Source organism: Tachysurus fulvidraco, chromosome 6 (genome assembly GCF_022655615.1).
Source record: "Tachysurus fulvidraco isolate hzauxx_2018 chromosome 6, HZAU_PFXX_2.0, whole genome shotgun sequence".
NCBI lineage: Eukaryota > Metazoa > Chordata > Actinopteri > Siluriformes > Bagridae > Tachysurus > Tachysurus fulvidraco.
Genome location: NC_062523.1, coordinates 19,548,101 through 19,571,842, shown reverse-complemented (window position 1 = coordinate 19,571,842; position 23,742 = coordinate 19,548,101). Strand labels below are relative to the sequence as shown.

The window sequence follows — 23,742 nt, the reverse complement described above, 5'->3', positions numbered from 1 at the left end:
GTGTCATAGTTCTATAATCTCTCATGTGCACACGTACACACGTACACACACACACACACACACACACACACACACACACACACACACACACACACACCATCACATGAATGGACTTTGAGTCTATTCCAATAAATACTTTTTATATTGTTATTGAGATGATTTGTTTTATTGGTGATTTTGAGGTCTTTTTTACTGCTACATTGCTATAAAATTAAACAGATGGTCTAAATCAATAGGATATCTATTGCTTAGTAGTCAGCAGGACATGAGGTCAATGATCTTTTTTGCAGTGTGTTAATGCCCCCCCATTCTTCTGTCTGTCCACAGCTCTTTCTAAACCACGTCCTCACAGCGACGACTACAGTACCATGAAGAAGATTCCCCCTCCCAAACCCAAACGTAGCCCCAACACCAAGCTCACGGGCTCCTACGAGGAGATCTCATCAGCTCCTGCTCCTGTGCGCCCTACAGACATGAAGTTAGCATGTTTGGCACGCAGCGGACACTTTATAGGCCTCATTCAGCGTGCAGCCTCGGATGACGGACCTCACGTGGCCACGTTGAGCGTACAGCCAAACAGGGACGATGAGGACGTCTACATTGAGATGGTGAGCACATGCAGGGCCCTGAGCATGGCAAACTCCCACAGTCCAGAGCAGAATGAGGCTGTTTATGAGGAAATGAAGTATTACCCACACGATGAAGGTGGAACTGTTCTCCAGGTTGCCAAGCCTGAAGTGTGTGATTCCACTCCATTCAGCTGTAGCATTGCAAAGCTGCCGCAGAATCTAGAGACCAAAAGACCTGTAACCCTTATAGATCATTCAAGCATGCTGATAGGGCGTCAGCAAAGCTGGGATGGTGATAAAAGGAGTGAAAAAATGAAAAAAGATGGGACAGCATGCGACATTCCAGCTCCTTTCCCCAACCTTCTACCACATAGGCCCCCTCTGTTGGTGTTTCCTCCATCCCCAGTCACATGTTCTCCGGCCTCGGATGAGTCCCCCCTCACTCCTCTTGAGGTAAAGAAGCTGCCGGTGTTCGAGACCAACCTCAACTACTCCAGCCAAGATGGTGGCAGCCCGCTTTCACCCCAGTATAGTCGCCAGCGAGCTGACTCCTCTCCTAGCCTTTCTGTATTAATACCTGACAAATCTACTCCACCACTGACTCCACCCCCTCCCGCAGCTCCTCCTCCACCGTATCGCCCTCCATCACACTTCCCTTTCCCTCCTGAAGCGAACTTTCTGGTCCTGAGCCGTGTCAGCGCAGACTCCAAAATGACTCATAAAGGAGGGCACAGTTTAGCAGAGACACCCCCGGGCAGCGCCAAGCCTCCCTACTCACCAGTGAAGCCTTCTCGGCCAGAACCTCGGCGAGCACATTCATGTTCATCCTCACCACTGCTGTTTAACCCAGCCAATGGGAGGGGTCTCACAAGCCCTCTCGATGAGTTAAATACGCTTTTCAGTTCAGGGCGAAGCCTGCTTCGCAAGTCTACAACCGGGAGGAAGATTCGAGATACTGGTGAGCTGGGTGTTTTTGTGTGTTTTTTGTGTGTGTCATTTTGACAAACATTATACTTCAAGCTATATGAAGAACGTAGTCGCTTTATAGTCTGTTGCCTTCAAAGACAAGTGCAAGTAAATATGAAAACTCCTGTGGAGATACTGAAGGATTTATTTATTTATTTATTTAAATTAAAAAAAATATAAAAAATGCCACTATGCCGGGCTTCAAAATAAAAGAGCCGTTTATTGAGAATATGAGGCTACTGTTACCGTACCAAAGCATGAATACTAGTCTGCTATATCCCATGTTACATCCCAGACACACTTTACATTCAAAGAATCCACATGGCAGTGGTACGAGTCTTGCTTACAGTGAGGATGTGGGATGACGCACTAAAACTGATCCAGACTGCTCTTTTATTGATATAGTAGCTAGTATGTGGGTGTGCAGTGAGAGGCATACAAATGTCTGTTGTCAAGCTTTGCTGAACCCACAGTGTCCCCTATTCCCACTTAACCTTTGTATTCAAATATAGATCTCTTCACCCCACACATGCCCATCATATGGATTTATGAGCATCAGTTCACCACCACGCTATGGCTTCCCCCTTTGTGCATGTGTCTGCGGGAATATATTGTCAGGACCAAAATACCCTCATTCTTTATTTGTTTATGCTGAAGAAGTTCATTTGGGGTTAGATTTAGGATTAGAGGTATAACATGTATAACTGGGATAACATTAGAACTTAAATCATACATTAGTGAGCCTCAAAACAAGCGAAGCAGTTGGATATAAACGGCGATCGTCCTATTGATGACAAATCTCAAACACAAACGTGATCCAGGCGGTGAGTTGAGGATCATAAATACATGCGATTAAAAGGGCCGAGATGATAGACAGCTAAAAAATGAGCAACATGAATGCAAAGTAATAGGTAAAGAAGCTTGGAAATTTCAATGCTCACAATGGCAAGATTTCACAACGTGAATATAAGTCTAGCATATAGCAAGCACATTTACGATCCATCACTGTGCTGAGTGTTTTTAAATCGCAGTTGAAGACATATTTATTCATACAAGCTTTTAACGCATAGACCCGGTTTCAACTGCTATTTTATGGTTCATTGTGTTCTTATTGATTCTATTTATTTTGTTTTTATTGTTGTTTTACTGGAAAGCACCTTGTGCTCCTTTTGGCAGTTGTAAGGTGCTCTATAAATAAAATTTGATTGATTGATTGATTGACAATGGCAAGATTTCACAACGTGAATATAAGTCTAGCATTAATTAGACACAGGTGTGCTAATGAGCTCGAGCGATGAAGGGGAGCACTGGGAGAAAAACCCAGTCAGGATGGAGGCTGCCTGTTAAACTGAGCATTCATCTGAGTGGTGTGTAACTACTGGCTCACCCATGATCATACTATCATGACAGAAAACCACGAATAAACCTTATTTGTCCGTGTGATTTATCCGTCAGGTGTTTAAAGGCACACACCCACTCATACTCCTGCACACTTTTTATGAAACATTGATTTAATAGTCCATTATTTCTGCTCTGTGCACTGGGTATTTCACATTACTTAAAGAATTAGTATCGAATGCATTTTTAAATTAATGAGCTCATAACTTTAAATTGAGACAGAAGGAACAACAACTGTTGAGATAAACTAGGCACTCAGGTAGCATGAGCTGAAAAAAGAACTAAGGATTTGTTTAATCAAGTCCTAACAGGTACATTTCTTACTGTATGTTGGTCCAAATTGGTGCAAAGCCCCAGACCTGAATCCAACCATAGACCTGAAGCAGGCTGAGTACAGGAGATGTCCATACTATCTGATGGATATAGAATGTTTTTACAAAAAAGAGAGGTCAAATATTACCGAGTCAACAGTGAGTGGTGAAATAAAATCAAGTTGCTGGTTTATGGGTTATTACATCAAGGTGCTTATGCATCTTTTTTCCTCCTTCATGTTAACCTTTAAGGTTCCTGATTGTCTTTCACTTAATTGTATATGTTCTTATGTCACACTGAGGGTAGAAAACATTCTTACATGATTTATCATGATTGAATTTTTTTTACGTCACAAAATTCTGCTTTTTTAACAGGGTTGTGTAGATGTTTTCTATTCATGGTATACTGAAAGGATCCTGAGCTTACTTGACTTTATCATTCACCGCTTTACCGTACTTGTATGAGGGTTCATCTGTAATAAAAGAGCAAAAGTGTGAAAATCCTTGCTCAGAAGCTGCCACCTCCCTTTACAGCGGAGGCTAAAGGGGGCATGGGGGGCATTATCACTAGGCTCATCAATATTACATGAGCAGAAGATGATATAGTCATAAAATATTAAATATCAAAGTCTTCTAATGTGTGCATAGGTACTGTAATTCCATAGCAAAGAGTATGTGATTCCCTGGAGAACAAGCGTGCGTATATAGTCATTAAGGAAATATATGTGAGGAGGAAATGACTACTTAAACTATGTGCCTGTATGTGTGTGTGTGTGTGTGTGTGTGTGTGTGTGTGTGTGTGTGTGTGTGTGTGTGTGTGTGTGTGTGTGTGTGTGTGTGTGTGTGTGTGTGTGCGTGTGTGTTAATTGTCCTGACATATGCATCGTCATCCCCAAGCTGTTTAAATCCATGTGTCATCAAATGGTCCCATGGTCATTGTGTCGTCCAAAAGCCTCACACCCAGTATCTGTGTCTGATACTTTGGTAGTATATTTACTAATAAAAATCCACCTGTCTTAAAGATAGACAAGACAGATCACAAGGCATCTAGACATAACTTTGCACAGACGCACTAGTATGATTTTGTATTATACATCACATTACATCATACAAGCAATCGTGGATGTGTGAATGATCTTGCTGCATGTCAGCATGTTCATTCTGACATCGGTGAAACCTAGAGGGAGAAGCCGAGCACAGAGCTGGGAGACGTCTCTGTGTTGACTCGGTTTCAACTCCTGCTTTATTAATGAGATGACCTGTCTGTCATCTTGAGTGAAAGGGGTGTCCTGCGAGGTGTCATGTTTCATACACGTTAGTGTTTGAAGAGCCAGAAAGATAAAGACATTGATTATGGAGTCAAACAAGTGTATGAGAAGTTGCTTGTACAGAAGTAGCATTTAATTAAGCTTTATCTGGTACTGTATATGGTATTAGCATATAAGAAGATGCTAAAAAAAAGAATTAAATTCTGTAAATTTCAAATTATAGCGACCTCCATGTTAGCTCCAGACCATGTTTAGGTTGCAGAATTTGAGGTCATCAGAGCTGCCTGAAAGCATGCTGTAATGGAAATGATGGCAGTGTGTTGAAGGGGCAGCTGACCCTCTGTTCTAAATTCATCTCAGCGGCGGTGAGATCTAAGTAGGCCTACATGCCGTATGGCTTAACAGTTCTCCTGCTGCTTCCGCTGATTTCTGCCCTGGCGTCAGCACCGGGCTCCCATCACTCCCCCTGTGGCTGAGCAGTGCAGCTGCTATGATTTGTGTCCTGCGGGGCTGGACATGGCAGATGTTTGCATTCCTTCCACCATGTCATCAACATGGAGGCCAAATGTCGGTGTTTTGACCCGTTGACATGTGCGAAGACATACAGTATATGTAACTCTTTAATTGAGAACTGTGTTAATTCAGAGTTGCACTGTGTGTGTGTTTGTTAACGGAAATACAGAAGTATAAATCACAGAAAATCATGTACCACTTGTGCTTGATTAATTCTTTTTCTTATCTCAGGTTTTTCCAACTCCAACATGAACCTTCCAGGAAGAGAGGAGCAAGGTCCTACCACTTCATCACCGCAGCTTCAGGACAAAAACGCCAATCACCGCACATCCTCACCCAACTCCCCCATTCCCGCCCCCATGGAGAACGGCAACCAGATCTCCAATGGTAATCTTCAGAACCTAGCTGTGTCTCAACAGGGATGTGTATTTTAATTTGCTGCAATTGCTGATCACGGAGCATCTCATTGTGGAGAAAGCTTTATTGCACTCTCTTAAGTGTCCTCTGTGTACAAAAAGTGTCTCATGTGGTCCAAAGTCAAATCACAAATGTGACACCAAGATACATTATGCATATACTTTAGGGAAATAAACATAGTAATTATGAGACCCATTCTTTGAACAGTGGCCTTACACTAATGGGTATGTTTAAGCAGCCACATGATCAGCCAGCGTAACCTTGACCCAGCTGACCGTGACACATGGAGGAGGGAGATCCCCAGCTATGAGGAAAATGAAGTGGTGTGATCCTGAAGCTATCATAGAGAGGCTCCATGATTAGTCTGAAAGGCTCTGGAGTTGATAAGGTGTCCCTATGAGCCATCAGTCTACCCGGGAAGTCTCTTCATCTTGTCCTCTGTCAAACCCACACTCCATCTTACACATTAGTCCTTTTGTACCTTTAGTGATGCTCTTTGGTGGTATGATCTCACATGGAAGTTAGCCTTTTTTAATCAAGTTCATCATTCTTAAGTTTGAAATTGCAAACACCTACACTAATTACAAATACGGCTAGTTGTTCTGTTTGGTGTGACTGGTTAACATACAGTATTTTGACATCATTGCCAGCATGTTTCTTTCTGCCTCACCAGGAACATTAGATGATGACGGACACCACAAGTCAATTTCATCCAGTGCCTCTACGCTACACAGACATATGGACAGCCACCACACACAGGTAAACTCAGACGACCTCAGTGGGGTAGCAGGGGTCTCCCGGTGGTACAGGTAATCAAGGTTAATGAAAGTGAAAGCTGAAAGTTCCTTGTCCTTCCAGGACCAGCACTTTGCCAAATGAGCTGAGGGGGAAGTTACCTGTAGATTATGTTTACCAAGATATCACTGCATGTACTATGGAGAAGAGCCAGTGGCACAGATCCTCAGGCCAAAGCTATCACTGTGTCCCGGCTCTCCTTCTCACTGTCAGTGTGTGTGTGTGTGTGTGTGTGTGTGTGTGTGTGTGTGTGTGTGTGTGTGTGTGTGTGTGTGTGTGTGTGTGTGTGTGTGTGTGTGTGTGTGTGTGTGTGTGTGTGTGTGTGTGTGTGTTTGGGTGGAGAAGCCTAATGCCTGCATTGTATTAAATTTTAATGAAGCTTCTTGCCAAGAGGTTTTCACCTCATTGACATTTCAACCTGGCTCAGACATTTATTTTTCTTAAAAGAAAAAAAGGAAACAATAAAATGTCAGATAATCTAAATAAGTTGTTGAGAAAGTCCAGTTGTTATAAGACAGAGTGAGCTGGCATCTGTTTTACTAAAAGGGATGTCCAAAAAGTACAATGGGATGGCATTCTGTAGCAAGATATTAATCCAAAAACGAAGGCAAAACATCAGACCTGATTTGAAGAATATTATAACTGAGAGGATTCAATAGATCTTTAGATGAAATGAAAAATGTTGTCAGTTTTATTAAGCAAAATGAATACTTTATTAGAAAATATATGCATCGTGTTTAACATTTTACCATTTAACGGGACACAAACAAAACCTCTATTCTACTAGTATAAATTAGATTTTATTCACTATAAGATATATAGTAAACCTATCCATCTGCAATGGCCATGTTGTATCATTGCATGTTATCCCATGTGCGCTTGCTAAATCTTTATCAACGCTGTACAATATGGAGTCTATACTTTAACATCTGGTGCCTGGGATTACATGGCACATATGAGATGTCAGGTGTCATAAATCACATGTGGTTGATAGCCAGCATTGTCAGATCAACACCTAAATCATCCCAAGCAAATGTTCTCGTCTGCTGGCTAAGAGATTTAGATATTCAGCCATGACATTTATGATATGCCGTATGCTGTCACTTGTGCAGAAAGAAACTGGGGTAATGCAATTGAAATACAGTACTATGGCCTTGTACAAATACGGAAATGTGATAAGGGCCATGATTGTTGTTATACACAGCCATTCTGCTAACCCTTGAAGCTGGAGTACAGCTGATATTTTTACATGGTGATATTTATGATTGTTGGCAATCCTCTTGTCTTTGTTTAAGCCTTTATCCTTTTTCAGTAGAAAACAGCCCAAATGGCCTAAAGGACTACACGCCACAATGGCATCTTAATCTTTTGTCCGTATATGTGGACAGCCTTGTATAGGTGTCTCATACATAATCTCTAAACATTTCCAACACTAAAAAAACTAAGAATCTCGTAGGACATAATGCCATCCCCCCCTCCAACCCCCCATGGCCACCACGTTATTCAATATCTGCCAACCTATAATGATTTATGAATATGTATACTATATAGGTCAGCTTGGTCTCTCTGGCACTTAAGCATAGTAAACCCACATGAGCCACTCGTCATTGAATGTAACAGGGCAGCTGAGCAGTTGTCATTAGCCATAATTGCTGTGGTTTCCCTGAGTGGAGAGGTGATATTCTTTCTTCTTCTAGCTCTCAGGCTTAGTGGCATCAGCATATGAGCCTTAACAGAGAATAAGAGCGGGTGCTTATCTAGCTGAGAACAACGAACCAGTCCACCTTCTTGAATTTGGTGAAATTTTGTTAAGCCGTGGATCTATACAAGCTAAAGTCTTCTACCTTTCACATTAAAGCATTTTTTTTTACATGCCAAAGCTGATGAGGATGTGTATTGAGCGCTTGACTAGTGATATCTAACCCCTTCCTGCTTCTAGGAACACTTGGTGCCACAGGTTCTACAGTTACCAGCTCCCATTCAATCCTCAATCCCCTTGCTCTGTCACATGATATGGCCATCGGTCACATGACTGCCTGGATACCAGGAAGTGAGCAGAGCAGTAAAGCTAGAGCCATAGCCATTAAAGCCATCTTAAACAATAAACAGGCCATACGTATGCACTCGTCTCCTGCTCTTTAAATAAAGCTTTAATTATTCAAGTGGCGAATAAAATATTCACAGGTACAGAATCTCCACTACAGGTAAGAGATCTAAACACTAGTGCTCAGAAATCGGACACTCTCGCTAAGCTGCATACGCAGTGGTGCACAAGCTTATTCCTTTACTACTAAAGCTCAGAGCTGGTAACTTTGCCAGGTACACACAAACAGACTATTTAGAAAAAAAACTATTAAACTGTCACGGTATTAAGGTTGATATTTTCCAAACTTTCAGCTGGCAGAATATTTCAAAACTGCAGTACAAATATAATTATTATAAGTATTATTATTAATAATAATAATAGTAATAGTACATAAAAACCAGTACACAAGTTCCGAAGCGTTACTGTACCTACAGCAGGCTGTTCATTTCTCATAGTGCCTGAATGGATAAAAGCCAGATGGCTACAGAGATATGCCCTCTCCATTACTCAACTCTAACCTCAACAGAGGTCGACTCCAGAAGGACAAGCGAGCCCTTAATGTCCTTATGGCACTCGGAAGCAGGAAATGGCCCTTTAATGCAGACGTCTTCTCCCTTGCACTGGCACATGTATTCATCATATTTCAGTAGCCAGACTGTGCCACATGTCTCTGTTTGCATACCACATCCGCTCAATATCGATCTGCAAAAAGAAATAAAATAGTAGTGTGTGTGTATAAATATATGCCCTTCCTGGCTGGTACCTCGTGTTATACTGTAGGTAGAAGAACACGCTGTTCCTTACAGCCAGAAAGCAATTCTGGGAGCACAGAGAACGGTCGGAAGAACAAAGTGTTTCCACTCATCTCTTTGACTAATTGAGGAATCTTTTGCTGCCTGAGGAGTCATCTGTTACGACAGGTTGCAAAGTCATGCACTTCTTGATCCTCTCAGCAGAGACCTTTTAGTATTGGAATTGACTGCAAATTCCTCTAACATGTTAGTTTTTGTCTGTGTTTTGATTGATGCCTTGCTGGATTAAATGGATGACTTCACTCGTCTTCATTCACTACACCGTACACTAGAAACAGCAAGACTCCAGGTTTCATTTTGTAAAACCATGGCATTTCTAATCACCCGGTTGACAGCATATGCTTGATAGATGTTGTTTCAATGTCTGTTAGTGTTTCTAAACTGCTGTATTTACTCTTGTCTTCTGAAGCCTGTGTGTCTTTCTTCACTTTCTCCTCTCTTACAGAGGGGGCACCTCAACTTCTCTCCCTTTGGTGCAGGGGCTGCGCTCTAGCCTGGGCACGGCCATAGTGTCTGTATAGTGACGGGGTGAGTCTGCTCTAACAGCTGACACTTCCTTTAGCTTCACCTCGCTCTGGTCTTCTCTTACCTTTCATTTCTGATGATAGGAAACTGCAGCTCTGTGCTCTTAAAATCTCTTTTATTTTCTGATGATTGTATAAAGATCATTTGTAAGGTTTCAGGTTGTAACTGATGACTAATTTGATCAATTGTTATTAACACTCTGTAAGATTTCTAGCATTAACCTTGGCATCTCTTTGACAAGAATGGTTATTTCTCTAGTTCAGTTATAAATGATTCTTTTGCTTAAGGTCTGTAGCGATACTAATACTTGTCTTTTAAAAAAAAACAGAAAAAAAAACGTAGTAATGCAATGTCTGTGCTCTTGTCAGTGGAATTAAATAAGACAACTGAGCTGCAGTTTTTTTTTGTTTTTTGTTTTGCTCCAGTGCCTCCATTCCTGCTGCTGTTTTCTCTTTCGTTGCTGATTCACTCCGGCCTTCATTCAATCAATCCCTTCTTTCAGTTTTTTTTTTCCCCCTTGGGTTTTATTTATTTATTTGTAGCTGTGACAGAGCCTCTTTCTAGAATTTGACCACATGCTCAGAAGCTTTTTGCTGCTTGCTGAATCATGCCTTATGTCGGTAGAAACTTTAGCTGTACTCGGACTGAGCCTCCAATATTTAAATAACCACAAATAAACGTCCATCTCTGCCAAATACATTATAATGTCTCTGTGGAAAACAGTGTACAAAAGCTCAAAAGTACGAGTGTACAGTGTGGAAAATTGACTTCATACATACATAGAGAGCTGGGTTGTGTTTTTTTTTTTTTTTTGGTGTTTATGTAGTACATGCTGAGAGGTGAGTGCACCATTCAGTGTACCATTAAATTAAATACTGTTACTGCCAAAATCATCCATGGTTAGAAATCCATCCAAGCTCTGGCAGATAAAAATGCTAGTGGCATTGATAACGTTACGTAACGTTACTTAAATATTGCAATATTGCTAATACTGCTTATCATATTAATAATGTTTATCAGTGGCTTTTGCAACTAGCATTGCGCTTTTGACAGCAAATGTGTTTTCTTGTCACTGAAATAAAACGTTCTGGGGAAAGATTGGTGTTTGTGTATAGAGCTCAGCAGTGTATTTGTCACTACAAGTTGATATATGTGTATATGTGTAGCATTACAGTGATGCTGCCAGGTCACAGGGATCCTCCAGCTTACTTACAAGGCCTCAGATAGTCTCTTCGCGATTTAGCGAATTTGCGATCCTAGAAATCAACGCAATATCAGTCAAACTTCACAATATTCTATAGATCCTGGAATTTTCTTCCAAGATGTGGTTTGTGACATCATAACAACGTACAATCCCTAATCGCAAATGTCTCTTAGATTCATGTGTCGAACATAATCAAAAGAAATGACGTGTGTTCACTGTTAGCAGTTTAAAAGAAGAATCCTGTGCTTTCTGCAACAAATATCGCTGTATTCTCTTCCCTACGTTTATCATGTATACCTATATATCCTCTCCATCTTCAGCGAATACTTTACCTACTTTGTCTTCCATTGTAATAATCAGACTTATCCTGTCCTAGACTTACTAATATGAACTCCGTGACCAAGCACTGCTTTTGCCTGGATTGCCGTGTGAACGCGAGGCTCTTTCCAGGTTTGTCCTGCTGAACAGCGAAACAGAATAAGAGCTCTCAGGTGAACTCGTAATGCTCTTCAGACTCCAGGCTTGCCAGGAACATAAGGAGAGGGGTTTAAGCTGAAAGCAGAGAGACCTTACTAATCTGTCTTTATCTATGGCTACACGGAAAGTAAATCTCATTTGTTTTTTTTCCACTGCGAGTGAGTGAGCGAGTGAGTCTGTAGAAATGTGCCAGTCTTGAACGGTTTTATTTCTCTGCCTGCTAGCATGGTCATTAAATATCATCAGAAGGGCAACTGAGGACAGTCCGATTCCAGGACAGTCTGTTTACAAGCGACCTGATACTTTCTTGTGAGAACCAAACTCTTACCTGCAGAATAATCACAATAATGCTCTCTCCGTAATTCCGAGTTACAGAATGTGTTTAGATATTCAGAGAAATAGAGAGAAATAAAACGATCGAGGTGCATGTGAGTACATAGCTTTAAAGACTGTGAAGTCACTGACGTGCAGGAGACAAGATTTAAGAAAACTGATGGATGAATTGGGAAATATATGACTAACCTTTGCTTAATGTTGTAGTAATGATGCCGCTTGATTGCTGTGCCCTTTGCCGTATGTTTCTGAACCCCTGGTTTAATAGGTTTGTGGATAATGTAGTCTGCTCATCTCCATGGCATAAATATATGATGATAAGGCCAATATGTCCTCCTGACCTTTCTACATAGTGACAGTAGGGATAAACCTCATCAAGTTCCAGCCCAAGGTTATATGTCAGTTGATTCTTCCCCTTTCTCTGCAAGGATGGAGGATTTTACATTCATGTAAACACACTGACCAGCCAGCCCTGACTGTGCTATTTCCATACTGTACGTATTTTCCCAGTTCAGCCCTGAGAACCTTCTTCTCAATACAAAACAAACTGTTAAGTATTGCATGGCCTTCTTTGCATAAATTATTCTGTCGATCAGATAAGCAGTTTTGATTCACCAGCAATGTTTATGTTGTATTTGACATATAGGTTATATTTGCATGTCACTGGCTTGACAGGGGTAAAGGCTTTTAAAGACGCTTTGTGCCTCTGCAGTGACACTTTACACACAGGGGAATATTGATCACATTAGAATTGCAAAAAAAAAATGGAATATTCCATCAGTATGGTGTCAATGATCTAAGGACCCCTGTTGATTATTCATGAGATGGGATTAAATCTACCAGTTCGGTTAAATACTTAAACAGTTAGTTGTCTACAAACCTGTGATTGTTGATTGATGTGCATGATCTTGAACGTCCCTGTGGTTTTCTTGACAAGTTTAACTAGTCTTTCCTTGTTGTGTTTAACTAGTCAGTGCAGTAAGCAGGGCACAAACTTCCTGCATCTGCTCTGTGGAGGCTGTAGTATATAATATACCAACAAGTAGGTGTTAATTATGGATTAGGTTGGATTCTGTGTGTGTGTGTGTGTGTTGAGTGTATTTTTTTGTGTGCGTGTTGTGAGTGTACTGTGTGTGTGTGAGTGTACTGTGTGCGTGTGTGTGTGTGTGTGTGTGTGTGTACTGTGTGTGTGTGTGTGAGTGTACTGTGTGTGAGTGTACTGTGTGTGTGTGTACTGTGTGTGTGTGTGAGTGTACTGTGTGAGTGTACTGTGTGTGTGTGTGTGTTGTGAGTGTATTTTTTTTGTGTGTGTGTTGTGTGCGTGTTGTGAGTGTACTGTGTGTGTGTGTTGTGAGTGTATTTTTTGTGTGTGTGTTGTGTGCGTGTTGTGAGTGTACTGTGTGTGTGTTGTGAGTGTATTTTTGTGTGTGTGTGTTGTGTGCGTGTTGTGAGTGTACTGTGTGTGTGTTGTGAGTGTATTTTTTGTGTGTGTGTTGTGTGCGTGTTGTGAGTGTACTGTGTGTGTGTTGTGAGTGTATTTTTTTGTGTGTGTGTTGTGTGCGTGTTGTGAGTGTACTGTGTGTGTGTGTGTTGTGAGTGTATTTTTTTGTGTGTGTGTTGTGTGCGTGTTGTGAGTGTACTGTGTGTGTGTTGTGAGTGTATTTTTTGTGTGCGTGTTGTGAGTGTACTGTGTGTGTGTTGTGAGTGTATTTTTTTGTGTGCGTGTTGTGAGTGTACTGTGTGTGTGTTGTGAGTGTATTTTTTGTGTGTGTGTTGTGTGCGTGTTGTGAGTGTATTTTTTTGTGTGCGTGTTGTGTGTGTGTGTGTGTGTGTGTGTGTGTGTGTGTGTGTGTACTGTGTGTGTGTGTGTGTGTGTGTGTGTACTGTGTGTGTGTGTGTACTGTGTGTCTGTGTGTGTGTGTACTGTGTGTGTGTGTGTGTGTGTGTGTGTGTGTGTGTGTGTGTGTGTGTGTGTGTGTGCTGTGTGTGAGAGAAAGAGAGAGAGAGAGAGAGAGAGAGAGAGAGAGAGAGAGAGCGCGTGCCAGTGGTGTTGTGGACTTCTGGAATGCACCATTACTCTGCTGTACTATCTTACTCTCAACATTGTTGGTTCAGACTATTTTATGGATTAGATTTCTGTCCTCTTGAACATTGTCTTCAGATGGGATGAGGAACTAGACCAGAGATATTGCTTCAAAGTGCACAGCTTCTCATCACGATGTTACACAGTGAATCTTTTACAGAAAGAGGCGATCCTTGGAGTTCTTAAGCCATGTGGTTTTCTCTGACCCAGTGGTAATATTGATTATTTATCTACACTGTGATTGCCTTTGTGATGGTTTAGGACTTGGGTCTGCTGATATGTTTCTGTATTATGGTCTGTTATATAACTCATTTGTGGTCATGCATACATTTCATACATTTGACCAAGTATGAAAACTACTCTAGCTTGTCTCAGTGCTCTGGTCATAGTTTTTCACACAGCAGCTTTATTTTTGTCCTTTTTGTGTGTGTGTGTGTGTGTTTGTGTGTGTTTGTGTGTGTTTGTGTGTGTTTGTGTGTTTGTGTGTGTGTGTGTGTGTGTGTGTGTGTGTGTGTGTGTGTGTGTGTGTGTGTGTGTGTGTGTGTGTGTGTGTGTGTGTGTGTGTGTTTGCATTCTGTATTCCGAGTATGTGCTATTACAAGGAACATTGTTATACTAATTCAGACTAAGTTTTTTTTTTATCCTTTCCTAGGTCATCCGGCGATTCTGTGTGTGGGGGGATCAGGGATCTACATTTCAGGATTTGTTGAGACGGAGAAGGAGTGTGTGTGATGGACAGACAGACTGGCAGAATGCCTGGCTCCATACACATGGCTCGCCAACTTTACTGATGAAGCACAAGAGTAATACGACCAAGAAAACGCCACCATAAAAAGTGGTACCTCTGCTGATCACACGTCCTCGAGGAAGGAACCAGGGACTCAGTTGTTTCACTCCTTTTCCTCTCCTCTTCTGTCTGTCTGTCTGTCTCTCTCTTATCGCTCATGATTTGGATGAGCCATCGGAGAACCTCATAGATGTCTCTCAGGCCAGGCACCAAATAATATGGAACCCAAAGGACATACTGCCATGTCACGTCTTGGTGACCCTTCTGTCTACTACAAAGTCTACAGCTATCAGATTTGAATGCTGTGTGGAAGAGACTATTTAAGCTGCAAAGATTGCGATCGTATCTGTAACCCATCTCGCCACACTGTAGTCTACATTTGTGTACCGTATTTCAGTTTCGCTACTACAGATCAAACTGGTGCTGGCTGCTCCTGTGATTTCTGTTGCCTCACTTTGATTAAATGTGGTATTGGTTGCCCAGATTAGGGACAGCATGGCATACAGGGGCTGGGCTACAGACATTTGTACAGTTTACATTACGAGTGTCTTTGTGCTGACCTTCTTGCTTAACTGTGACTTTAGGTTCAGCGACGCAGCTACAGTATGTCTTACACTCTTTCAGGTGCTTCTGAGACCCACCTTCAGAGGTCACGGGCATTAAAAACGAGGGGTTGTGAACTCTTGCGGGTTCAGGTAAACTCTCAGTGATTTCCCATGGTGCATTTTCATCTGATACAAGCACTAGTTTCAGATGCAAAGCACACTTTAACTGAATAAGTAGAATATTGCACACTCTGTGCCAACAGACAGAGTAAAATAAAGGCAATCAAATGAAAAACATATAAAACAAAAAACGACTTTTCTGTATCTTCTGGCTGACAAAGACAAACAGAAGTAATCAACTAAAGTTAGTTATTAAAAGCAAATGTACACGTCGGTTTGAATAAGAACGTCACCCGATTTTTAAAGGTTGGGAGAAACCTTTGGATAGGAATTCATTCCACTGTGGTGGAAGTTGACCAGATTATGTCGGTAATTGGAAAGGGATGTGTTTTTTATTTAATTTTTTTGTTGGTGTTCAAATTCTTTACTTAAGATACAGGCGTCACTGCTGGCTGCCAGCCGAAGATGACGCAAAGCAACAAAACCTGTGGTTGTGCAATTACTTGAACTCCACTGTATCGCCTGTGGTCTCGTTTGAGGCTTCGGGTTGTTGTTTATTTTATTTAGTGCAAGTAAATAGTGAATACCATCTTAGAAAAAGATGAAAAACAAGCATTCACTTTGTAATTTATACATATGCCTAATGTGTAATGAGACATTGCTTTATCTGTTTATCTGTCTAGAGCTCCACATACACTGGAGGTGTCCAGTATGAATAAACACGGTTGTAATGAACAGAACGAAAAAAGTTCTGAAAGTGGAAATTTTTAAAAATAACGACATGACACGGTCATGCCTGCAATGACACTCAGTGGTTTATATAATCAGAAAATACCCTTCATCTTTGTAAGTCTGCAATCAGTGTTCTGAATGTTAAGATATTATTGATTTGCATTGATCTCTTTGGTTGGTTTGTTTTGGGTGTGTATTTTCTTGAGCTTCATCAGACCACCTGGTACAGACCTGTTCATTAACTATGGTAGTTGTTTCATATGTTTCATACTGATGCTTGTAATGAGCCCCTAAACTCTATTTCATTCCTGCTTAGGTCTTAAAAAAAAAGGTTTAAAAATGCACATTTCAAGAAATGTATTGACTTACGCTCAGCAACCGGCCTGTCAGACTGAATGTACAGAATATAAGAATGTTAATAAGCACACTCTCATGCTACCTGTGGAGGAAAAAAACAATACCAGAGATAGTTTAATGTACAAAATTTTGGATTTCCTCGACACAGATTCTGCCACTTATTATCTATAGGATGCATATTATTTGGTGATTGTAAAGGTATTTATAAAATGACTGTTGTGAATACTATCCAGAGTTCTAACCAGGCATTATATCTACTGAGTGATTTTAATGAGAAAAACCAGCTGCCAAATCCCATTGATTCACACTGACCCTTGGTTTTGTAGGATCCTTCCTATGTCTTCTAAACAACGCAGCTCTGTGCATGCCATTAAGCGTTGTTCCAAAAAAAAAAAAAAACGTTTGAAATTGATTTTAAAGCTGGGCATAGCGATCAAAATAATGACTTGTGGTCTACAACTTTTGCCCTGGGTTTTAGCATTTGAAGTAAAACCAGGGATTCCCAAAGGCATGACGGAACAAACATCATCGCTTGATGATGGCGTGTCACTTTGAACACTTTAATACAGTGCTTGTTGGATGCTGGACACAGACATTTCATGACATTCAGCTAATTTATTCTTTAGGATGTTTGCAAGCAGAGTTAATTTTTGCTTTGCTACTGCTATACAGGGTTAGCGTGAATGACATTTAGTTTTGTTAATCCAAAACAATTCTTTATCTTTATGCCTGTCATTCCAACTATTGTACAATAGGAACCCATTTTATTCTACAGTATAGTTTAAAAAAGTGAGATACCTTAGAGCATGAATAGCACACTACACTGTTACTATGTGTTTAGTGTGCTGCATTGTGATCAAACCGACATATCATTCTCCATCTCATCTGGTGCTGTGGAAATTTCCGGACTCCTGTGTGGACAATGTGTTCTACCCATGTAATGTGAACCTCCTTTCTCTTACTCAACACCAAAAACATCCTTTTTTTTAATGATTCACTGGTTGCAAGGTGTCATTTTATGAAGTGACATTGCTGGCTGAGTTAGAATCTTCTCCTTTCGCAGTCACTTGCAGTCCCCCAGACAGAAACAGACAGCTTGAGTTCCTTTTCTTGCTCAACCCCTCTGAACTCATTGTTGTATATTACTGCATCATCAATGTGGATGTCGCTGCATTTCTGTTGTCGCTGTTCCTTGTTTTTCTTCATGTTCTTTTTATGCATTATCTAAAATATATAAATCCAACTTGCTCCAATACATGCGTGTCTGTGGGAATCATATTTTCTTTTAATTATGTTTTATAAAATTCCTGTACAGCAATAAAGCACAGTTGTGCCAATGTCTGTGTCTCTTTCACTTTTTTTTTATATACTTGCTATACAATGGCTTTTATAAGTAAACTTGAGTAAACATACTAAGCTCGGACCTAAAATGGGCTAAACTGGGTTTAAATGTCACTAATTTTGAAGTAAACGATAATGTTGTTTTCTAAATCATTTTAAAATAAAATCTTTGTTTTAAGGGTGCAAAATTCCTAACGGCATTAACGAGTCCAAGTCGCTATCGGAACCAAAAAAAAAAAAGTAAAACATCTGGAAAATATCAACCAAATTTAAAAACAAAAATATCCTAAACATTGACTATCCCACAGAGCATATATATATATATATATATATATATATATATATATATATATATATATATATATATATATATATATATAAAAGCTTTAGGCCACAGTAGCATGCTACAACCACCATGCTTCAATGAATTATGTGAATCTTGTGAAGTTTCTTTCAGCCATACTGAAGGGTCCAGGGTCAAGATCTTTTTGTTAAATACAAAAAAAATGCTTCCTTCATATTTTATTGTTAATATAGTATAATATATGACAATGTAGTATTGTTGTTCTTACGGTTGCTTCCTATTCAGATGGTCTACATGTTAGATCTGGCAGAGGTTTTTAAGCCAGATGCCCTTCCTGATGCAATCCTTCCATATTTTTTTTTTTGCAGGCTTGGGACTGGCACTGTGTGTTAGCCTCTGTAGTGTATCAAGTGTAGTGTTGAGTTGAGTTGAGTTGAGTTTTAAAGGTACTCCAAGCAATACATTAGTAACAAGTAGGAGTAGTCTTGTTGAAACTATTGGTATCAAATTTTCATATGTTTGATTTCCACCTTCATTAGTTTTGTATATTTAATAACAAACTCTGCCTCTATTTCTATATCTGGGTGTATTTAAACTGTGGTCAGACTTCAAGAGGAATTAAATTCAATATCAATTAATTATGTGATGTAAAATGACACCATAACTAGAAGAGTGGTTGCACAACCATGTGGTACAAACTTAAGCGATTCTGTACTTTTTTCTATATAATTGTTTCTAAATAAAATTGTAAAAACCTGACAAACACTCAAGGTGTTGTTAAACGTCCCATTCCAAATTTCATCCCCCTTTGTTTTTATAATGACCTCCAATCATCTAGGAAGGATTTCCACTAGATGTTAGAGTACATTCAGTTCATTCAGCAACAAGAACATTAGTGAGATCAAGCAATGATGTTGTGTGAGGAGGTCTGGGCTGCAGTCAGTGTTCCAGTTCATCCCAAAGGTATGCAATAGGGTTAAGGTCAGAGCTCTGGATTCAGACAAACTCAGTTTTTCCACCCCAGCGTTGACAAACCATGACTTTATTGAAAGTCGCTATCCACATGGTCATTGTCATGTTGGGACAAGTTTGGACCTCATAGTTTTATTGAAGGGAAGTTGTAATATTACAGCAAAGCATTCTATACAATTGTGTACTTTCAACTTTGTTGCAACAGTTTGGGGGAGAACCACATATGGGTGTGTTGTTCAGGTGTTCACAAACCTTTGGCCATTATTATTATTATCACCAACCCCATGTTTAAATATCATGTGCTAGTTTGTGTAAATTCTGTGGTATACTCTATGTATAAACACAATGAAGCCCAGTTAAGGTCTAGGGTATAACACTACAACACTAAATGTGGAACAATTCAGGAGGAAAAGTTCAACAAGGAGACCAAATCGATGATTTATTATTTAACAGCTTATTAAAGACTCTTGCTGTATTTAGTAAGGTATTTAGCAGTGTAACCTGTACCCTGTGATTTTACAGTGTCAGATCAGCAGGTTTTTACAGTTGCTACCATTCACACAATCATGACTCAGTGTCAACACAGTACACAGCTGATTAAGATCAGAGATCCTGGATATCCTTCCTGCATGACAGGAACAGAAAACATCTGTGGGTATACACGGGCCCTACATAATTTATAACGTGTGTTTATGACAGACCCGTGGCATAATGCAGGAATGTGAATGAGAGCAAGGACAGTGTGTTTACTGGGCAACACTGCTGACCGGGTGCACTTCCTTGTGTAAACTGATTACTCTTTTATCGCTTACTGGCCCATAAAGACAGCCCTGGTTCATAAATCACACAACACACTACAACACACCATATAAACCAGCAGTGGTTGAAAATATAGATGCTGTGAAAACATCCTGTTTGTCACACACACAAACACACACATGTAGCTATTCTCATGCAGTCTGAACTGTGCTTTTTCAAACTGTGCAAAGATTTATGAGCAAATGTAGTTTCAACAGACCTCTTGTTCTTTATCTGTATGAGTATATTGTGAAAGAATCTTTATGATTACAGCAGCAGTTATTACAGACAAGTCGATAATAGTTTATCCATTGAAATGTGAATGAGACTCGGATAAAAGCTATTTTTCAGAATCACAAATTGCTAGGAAATGAAAGTTGGTAAGAGGAACAAACCAGAAGTACAGAATCAGGGAGAATTAGGCCAATGTAGAGTAGGGTAAGAAGAGCCTCAGCACTGTATACATAAAGCGTACACATAGAGAGAAAGCGAGTGAGAGAGAGTGTGAGAGTGTGTGTGTGTGTGTGTGTGTGTGTGTGTAAGAGAGAGAGAGAGAGAGAGAGAGAGAGAGAGATTTACAAATGTTCTTATCCTACACTAGTTTAAGAGAGTCACTGTGACCAGAATAGTGACCTTGTGGTATCATGTTTAGCAGAATACAGCTTTTATCAATCAACCTTTAAACAGCAGTTTTAAAGAAACCACACCCAAGAACTAATAACTTAAAATACAATGTTATTGACACAGCATACAGCAGAAATATTGAGAGGAAGCAGACTAAATTGTTTTTTCACTTTGTCAGCACTGGATATTGCTAATGGGAAGCTGATGATAAGTTAGAGTATAACAATACTGCACACTTTCACATGAAAAGCATTTTGAACATATCCATCATGTTAGACAAGACGTGTGGTTAACACTGTAGTTGATGAGTAGCCTCAGTTGGTTTTGACACTTTAATTAGCATTGCGTGAGTCTTTCATAAAGCCTAAAGTTTTACTAGAGAAAACCTTTAGATGATGTTTAATGTAGACTTGTGAATTTCCTACATGGTTGTTATTAAAATGATTGGCCTGGATTCGCATCCGATTCTATGTACTGTATTTTTATGGCATCTAGAAACAGCTAATTTTGATTTATTCATAAAATCTCTAACGCCACCTTACAGGCTTTGTCATAGGCTTGTTTTTTTCCAGAATTATCTTGAAAAATATTAAAAAGTTTTAGCAAATATTGACAGGAATACAGTATATTTTAGACAAGTTGAGATACATCAACCCCATTCTATTTTCACACCCAGCCTCACCATGCATTAGATAATTTGTGGCATTGTGTCATCTTAATTTGATTCACTTGGATGCACATTGCAATGGATTTCAATTGCACTAAATTGTCTGCAAATGTTGGTACTCGTTTGATTCGCTTGAGTTCATGAATCTGATAGGCACAGCAGGCTGATTCTCAAAAAGACTTACTTTTGTAGACAATGTAATTGCATTTTGGATTCTAAGAAACAGAATTGTGAACAGTGATAATTAGCCAATAATTTAAGGTCAATAAATAAAGGCCAGTAGTATACTAGTAAACTATATATATATATAGTTTATCATACAGAACCAGTAGGAACACAGTCTCTTGTGCATTTGTTTAATAAAATATTCATCTGAAATTAAAAATATTATATAAAACATTAATTACTGAACATTTTCTGCCATTTTCTGCTTCTGAGTTTCTCAAAGTTGATTTCTGTCGAAGAAAACGGAAGTAGCAGCTGCATTTCTGAAGAAGTAACATATTTACCATATTGCACGCACATATTCCCCTCCCCACATCCTCCCATTCACACATATGTTGCACACACACACACACACACACACACACACACACACACACACACACACACACACACACACACACACGTGTGCATGTATATATGTTACTGCATGAATTCATAGTATTCATGAGCTCTGCAGATGTATTTTTAGTTATTGCACACACTGTCGAATGTGAACATTTCATACACACATACATGCAACAAAGGACAATTGCTCACATCCTGCTTCTCTCACATACCTCCTGTTCGTCCATATTGCACGTATAGCAGTAGTTATTGCATAAATTCTTAGTTATGTACAAATTTTCAGTTATTGCACATGCTGTAGCTATTGCACTTAATGTATTTATGGCACTGTTGTTGCACAAATTTTTAGTTCTTACGCGTGTTGTAGTATTGCACTGCAGTTATTATTATACGGATTATTCACTGCTGCTTATATTGTAGTTATTGATATATACTATAGTTGCAGCACTGAGCTGGTCATATCTGTGATTGATTGTGAATGGATGGTTGTTCATGACTTAAAAAAAAAAAAAAAAACAATTCCTAAGCTTTAATAGGAAAGTACCAATTCAGCAGAACCTCCTATCTGGTGTTAGAAGATATCCAGGGTGTGTGGAGGCTAATGCGTCATGCTCGTCTTAAAAAGAGTTAAGAAATGTGTAGATATGTTCAGTGTCTGGTAACTGCTTTCTAATAATGTCACGTGCAATTTAGCAGTACAGTTAAATTTTCATTTGCTGTATTTATTTATTTATTTATTTAGCTCTGTTTTTTTTTTTCAGGTAGTTCTACAGTTAAGTGACCACATGTACATGTTCTACATGTAAGTCAAGTTGTTTTTTTTTTTGAAGTCCTACATTAAATGTGATTGTACTTCATGGTCATGATGTCATGAATCTGTAATGTATCTGTATCATCTGTTCTAAAAAATTTTTTCTTTGCTGTGGTCATACAAAATATAAAAGTAGTTCTTAGAAAATGTAAAGTTAAGAAATGATGAGAAAACTTTCAGACACCCGGACAGTTGAAGATTGGAACTTCAAATCAAATGTTGTCATGTACACTATCACACACAGAACAACATGTAGTGACTATAAGTCAAAAATAAAAATAGCAACAAAGAAAATGGAATTTAATAATAAAATAGAATAAGATGAAATAGAAATAAAGTGGAATAAGTTAAGAGGCCAAGAGGAAGGCCAAAGAGAAGATATACGGATGTGTGTTAAATGAGGACATAAAGTAAATTGGTGCAAGAGTAGAGGATGTCGAGGATAGAGTTAGGTGGAAACAGATGATTCACTGTAGCGACCCGTAAGGGGAAAAGCCGAAAGTAGAAGAAAAAAAAGAAGAAGAAGAAGAAGAAGAAGAAGACAAAGAAAAAGAAGAAGAAGAAGAAGAAATGGAATTAGCTATACACCGTGAAATAAATAGACCAAAAATGGAAAATATAGCATATGAATGCACTACCATGATTTGAAGTGATATAAATATGGTATTGCTATTTATGAGTGAAGTGCATAAGTGTGCAATCCCACTAGGATTTCTACTCTTGGATGACTGGAGTGTTACCTGATGTGTACTTCTGCTGTCGAGCTCGTCTGATTCTGCTCAGCGTGGTTATAAAGAGTGGTTATTCAAGTTACTGCTTTCCTGTCTGACCATTCTCCAGTGACTTTGCTCATCAACAGGGCAAAACTGCTGTTCACTGGATATTTTGATTTTTCTTACCGTTCTGTATAAACTTAAGAAACTGTGAAAATAGCTAAAAAATACTTTAAGCAGCTAGTCTGGCACTGTCCATCATGCCCAGGTCAAAGTCACATTCTTATTCTTTCACTTTCTCGCTCCTGTATGGTTTGATCACACTCTCACACACACACACACACACTCTCTCTCTTTACTGGCTGCCCGCCAGTCACCATGTAGTCAGACTTTTTCTGTGCCTGATGTTGCGGTGCTATGGTGGTTGATGTGTCTGGAAATTACTATTTTAGGAATGTGACACATAACAGCATCAAAAACACTATATTATACATTATTTTGATCCTGTTTTCTCAATAATCATTTTTGAACAAAAAAGCTATAACGCTCATTTTAGCATTTCAATGTTTTTTTAAATATATTCAAGAAATTCTAATGAACATAAACAGTAATATAATCAGTTTAGCAGTATCTAGAGATCTACA

General features: G+C 39.4%; 1 protein-coding gene across 4 annotated transcripts in view; it reads left to right on the top strand.

The window, feature by feature from the left end:
• The window catches only part of myo16 (myosin XVI), a 119,706-nt gene extending 102,071 nt beyond the window's left edge, over nt 1-17,635 (top strand). For 3 of the 4 annotated variants that reach the window (XM_027164642.2, XM_047815215.1, XM_027164639.2), the window contains exons 32-35: nt 328-1,527; nt 5,257-5,412; nt 6,116-6,201; nt 14,410-17,635. In XM_027164642.2, the coding sequence (XP_027020443.2) occupies nt 328-1,527; nt 5,257-5,412; nt 6,116-6,201; nt 14,410-14,589 (1,622 nt within the window). In that variant the 3' untranslated portion in view covers nt 14,590-17,635. Of the gene's footprint in view, nt 1-327; nt 1,528-5,256; nt 5,413-6,115; nt 6,202-9,580; nt 9,664-14,409 lie in introns of all 4 variants that reach the window. The other variant, XM_027164641.2, reaches the window with a different exon arrangement.
• Nucleotides 17,636-23,742: the final 6,107 nt, after the last annotated feature.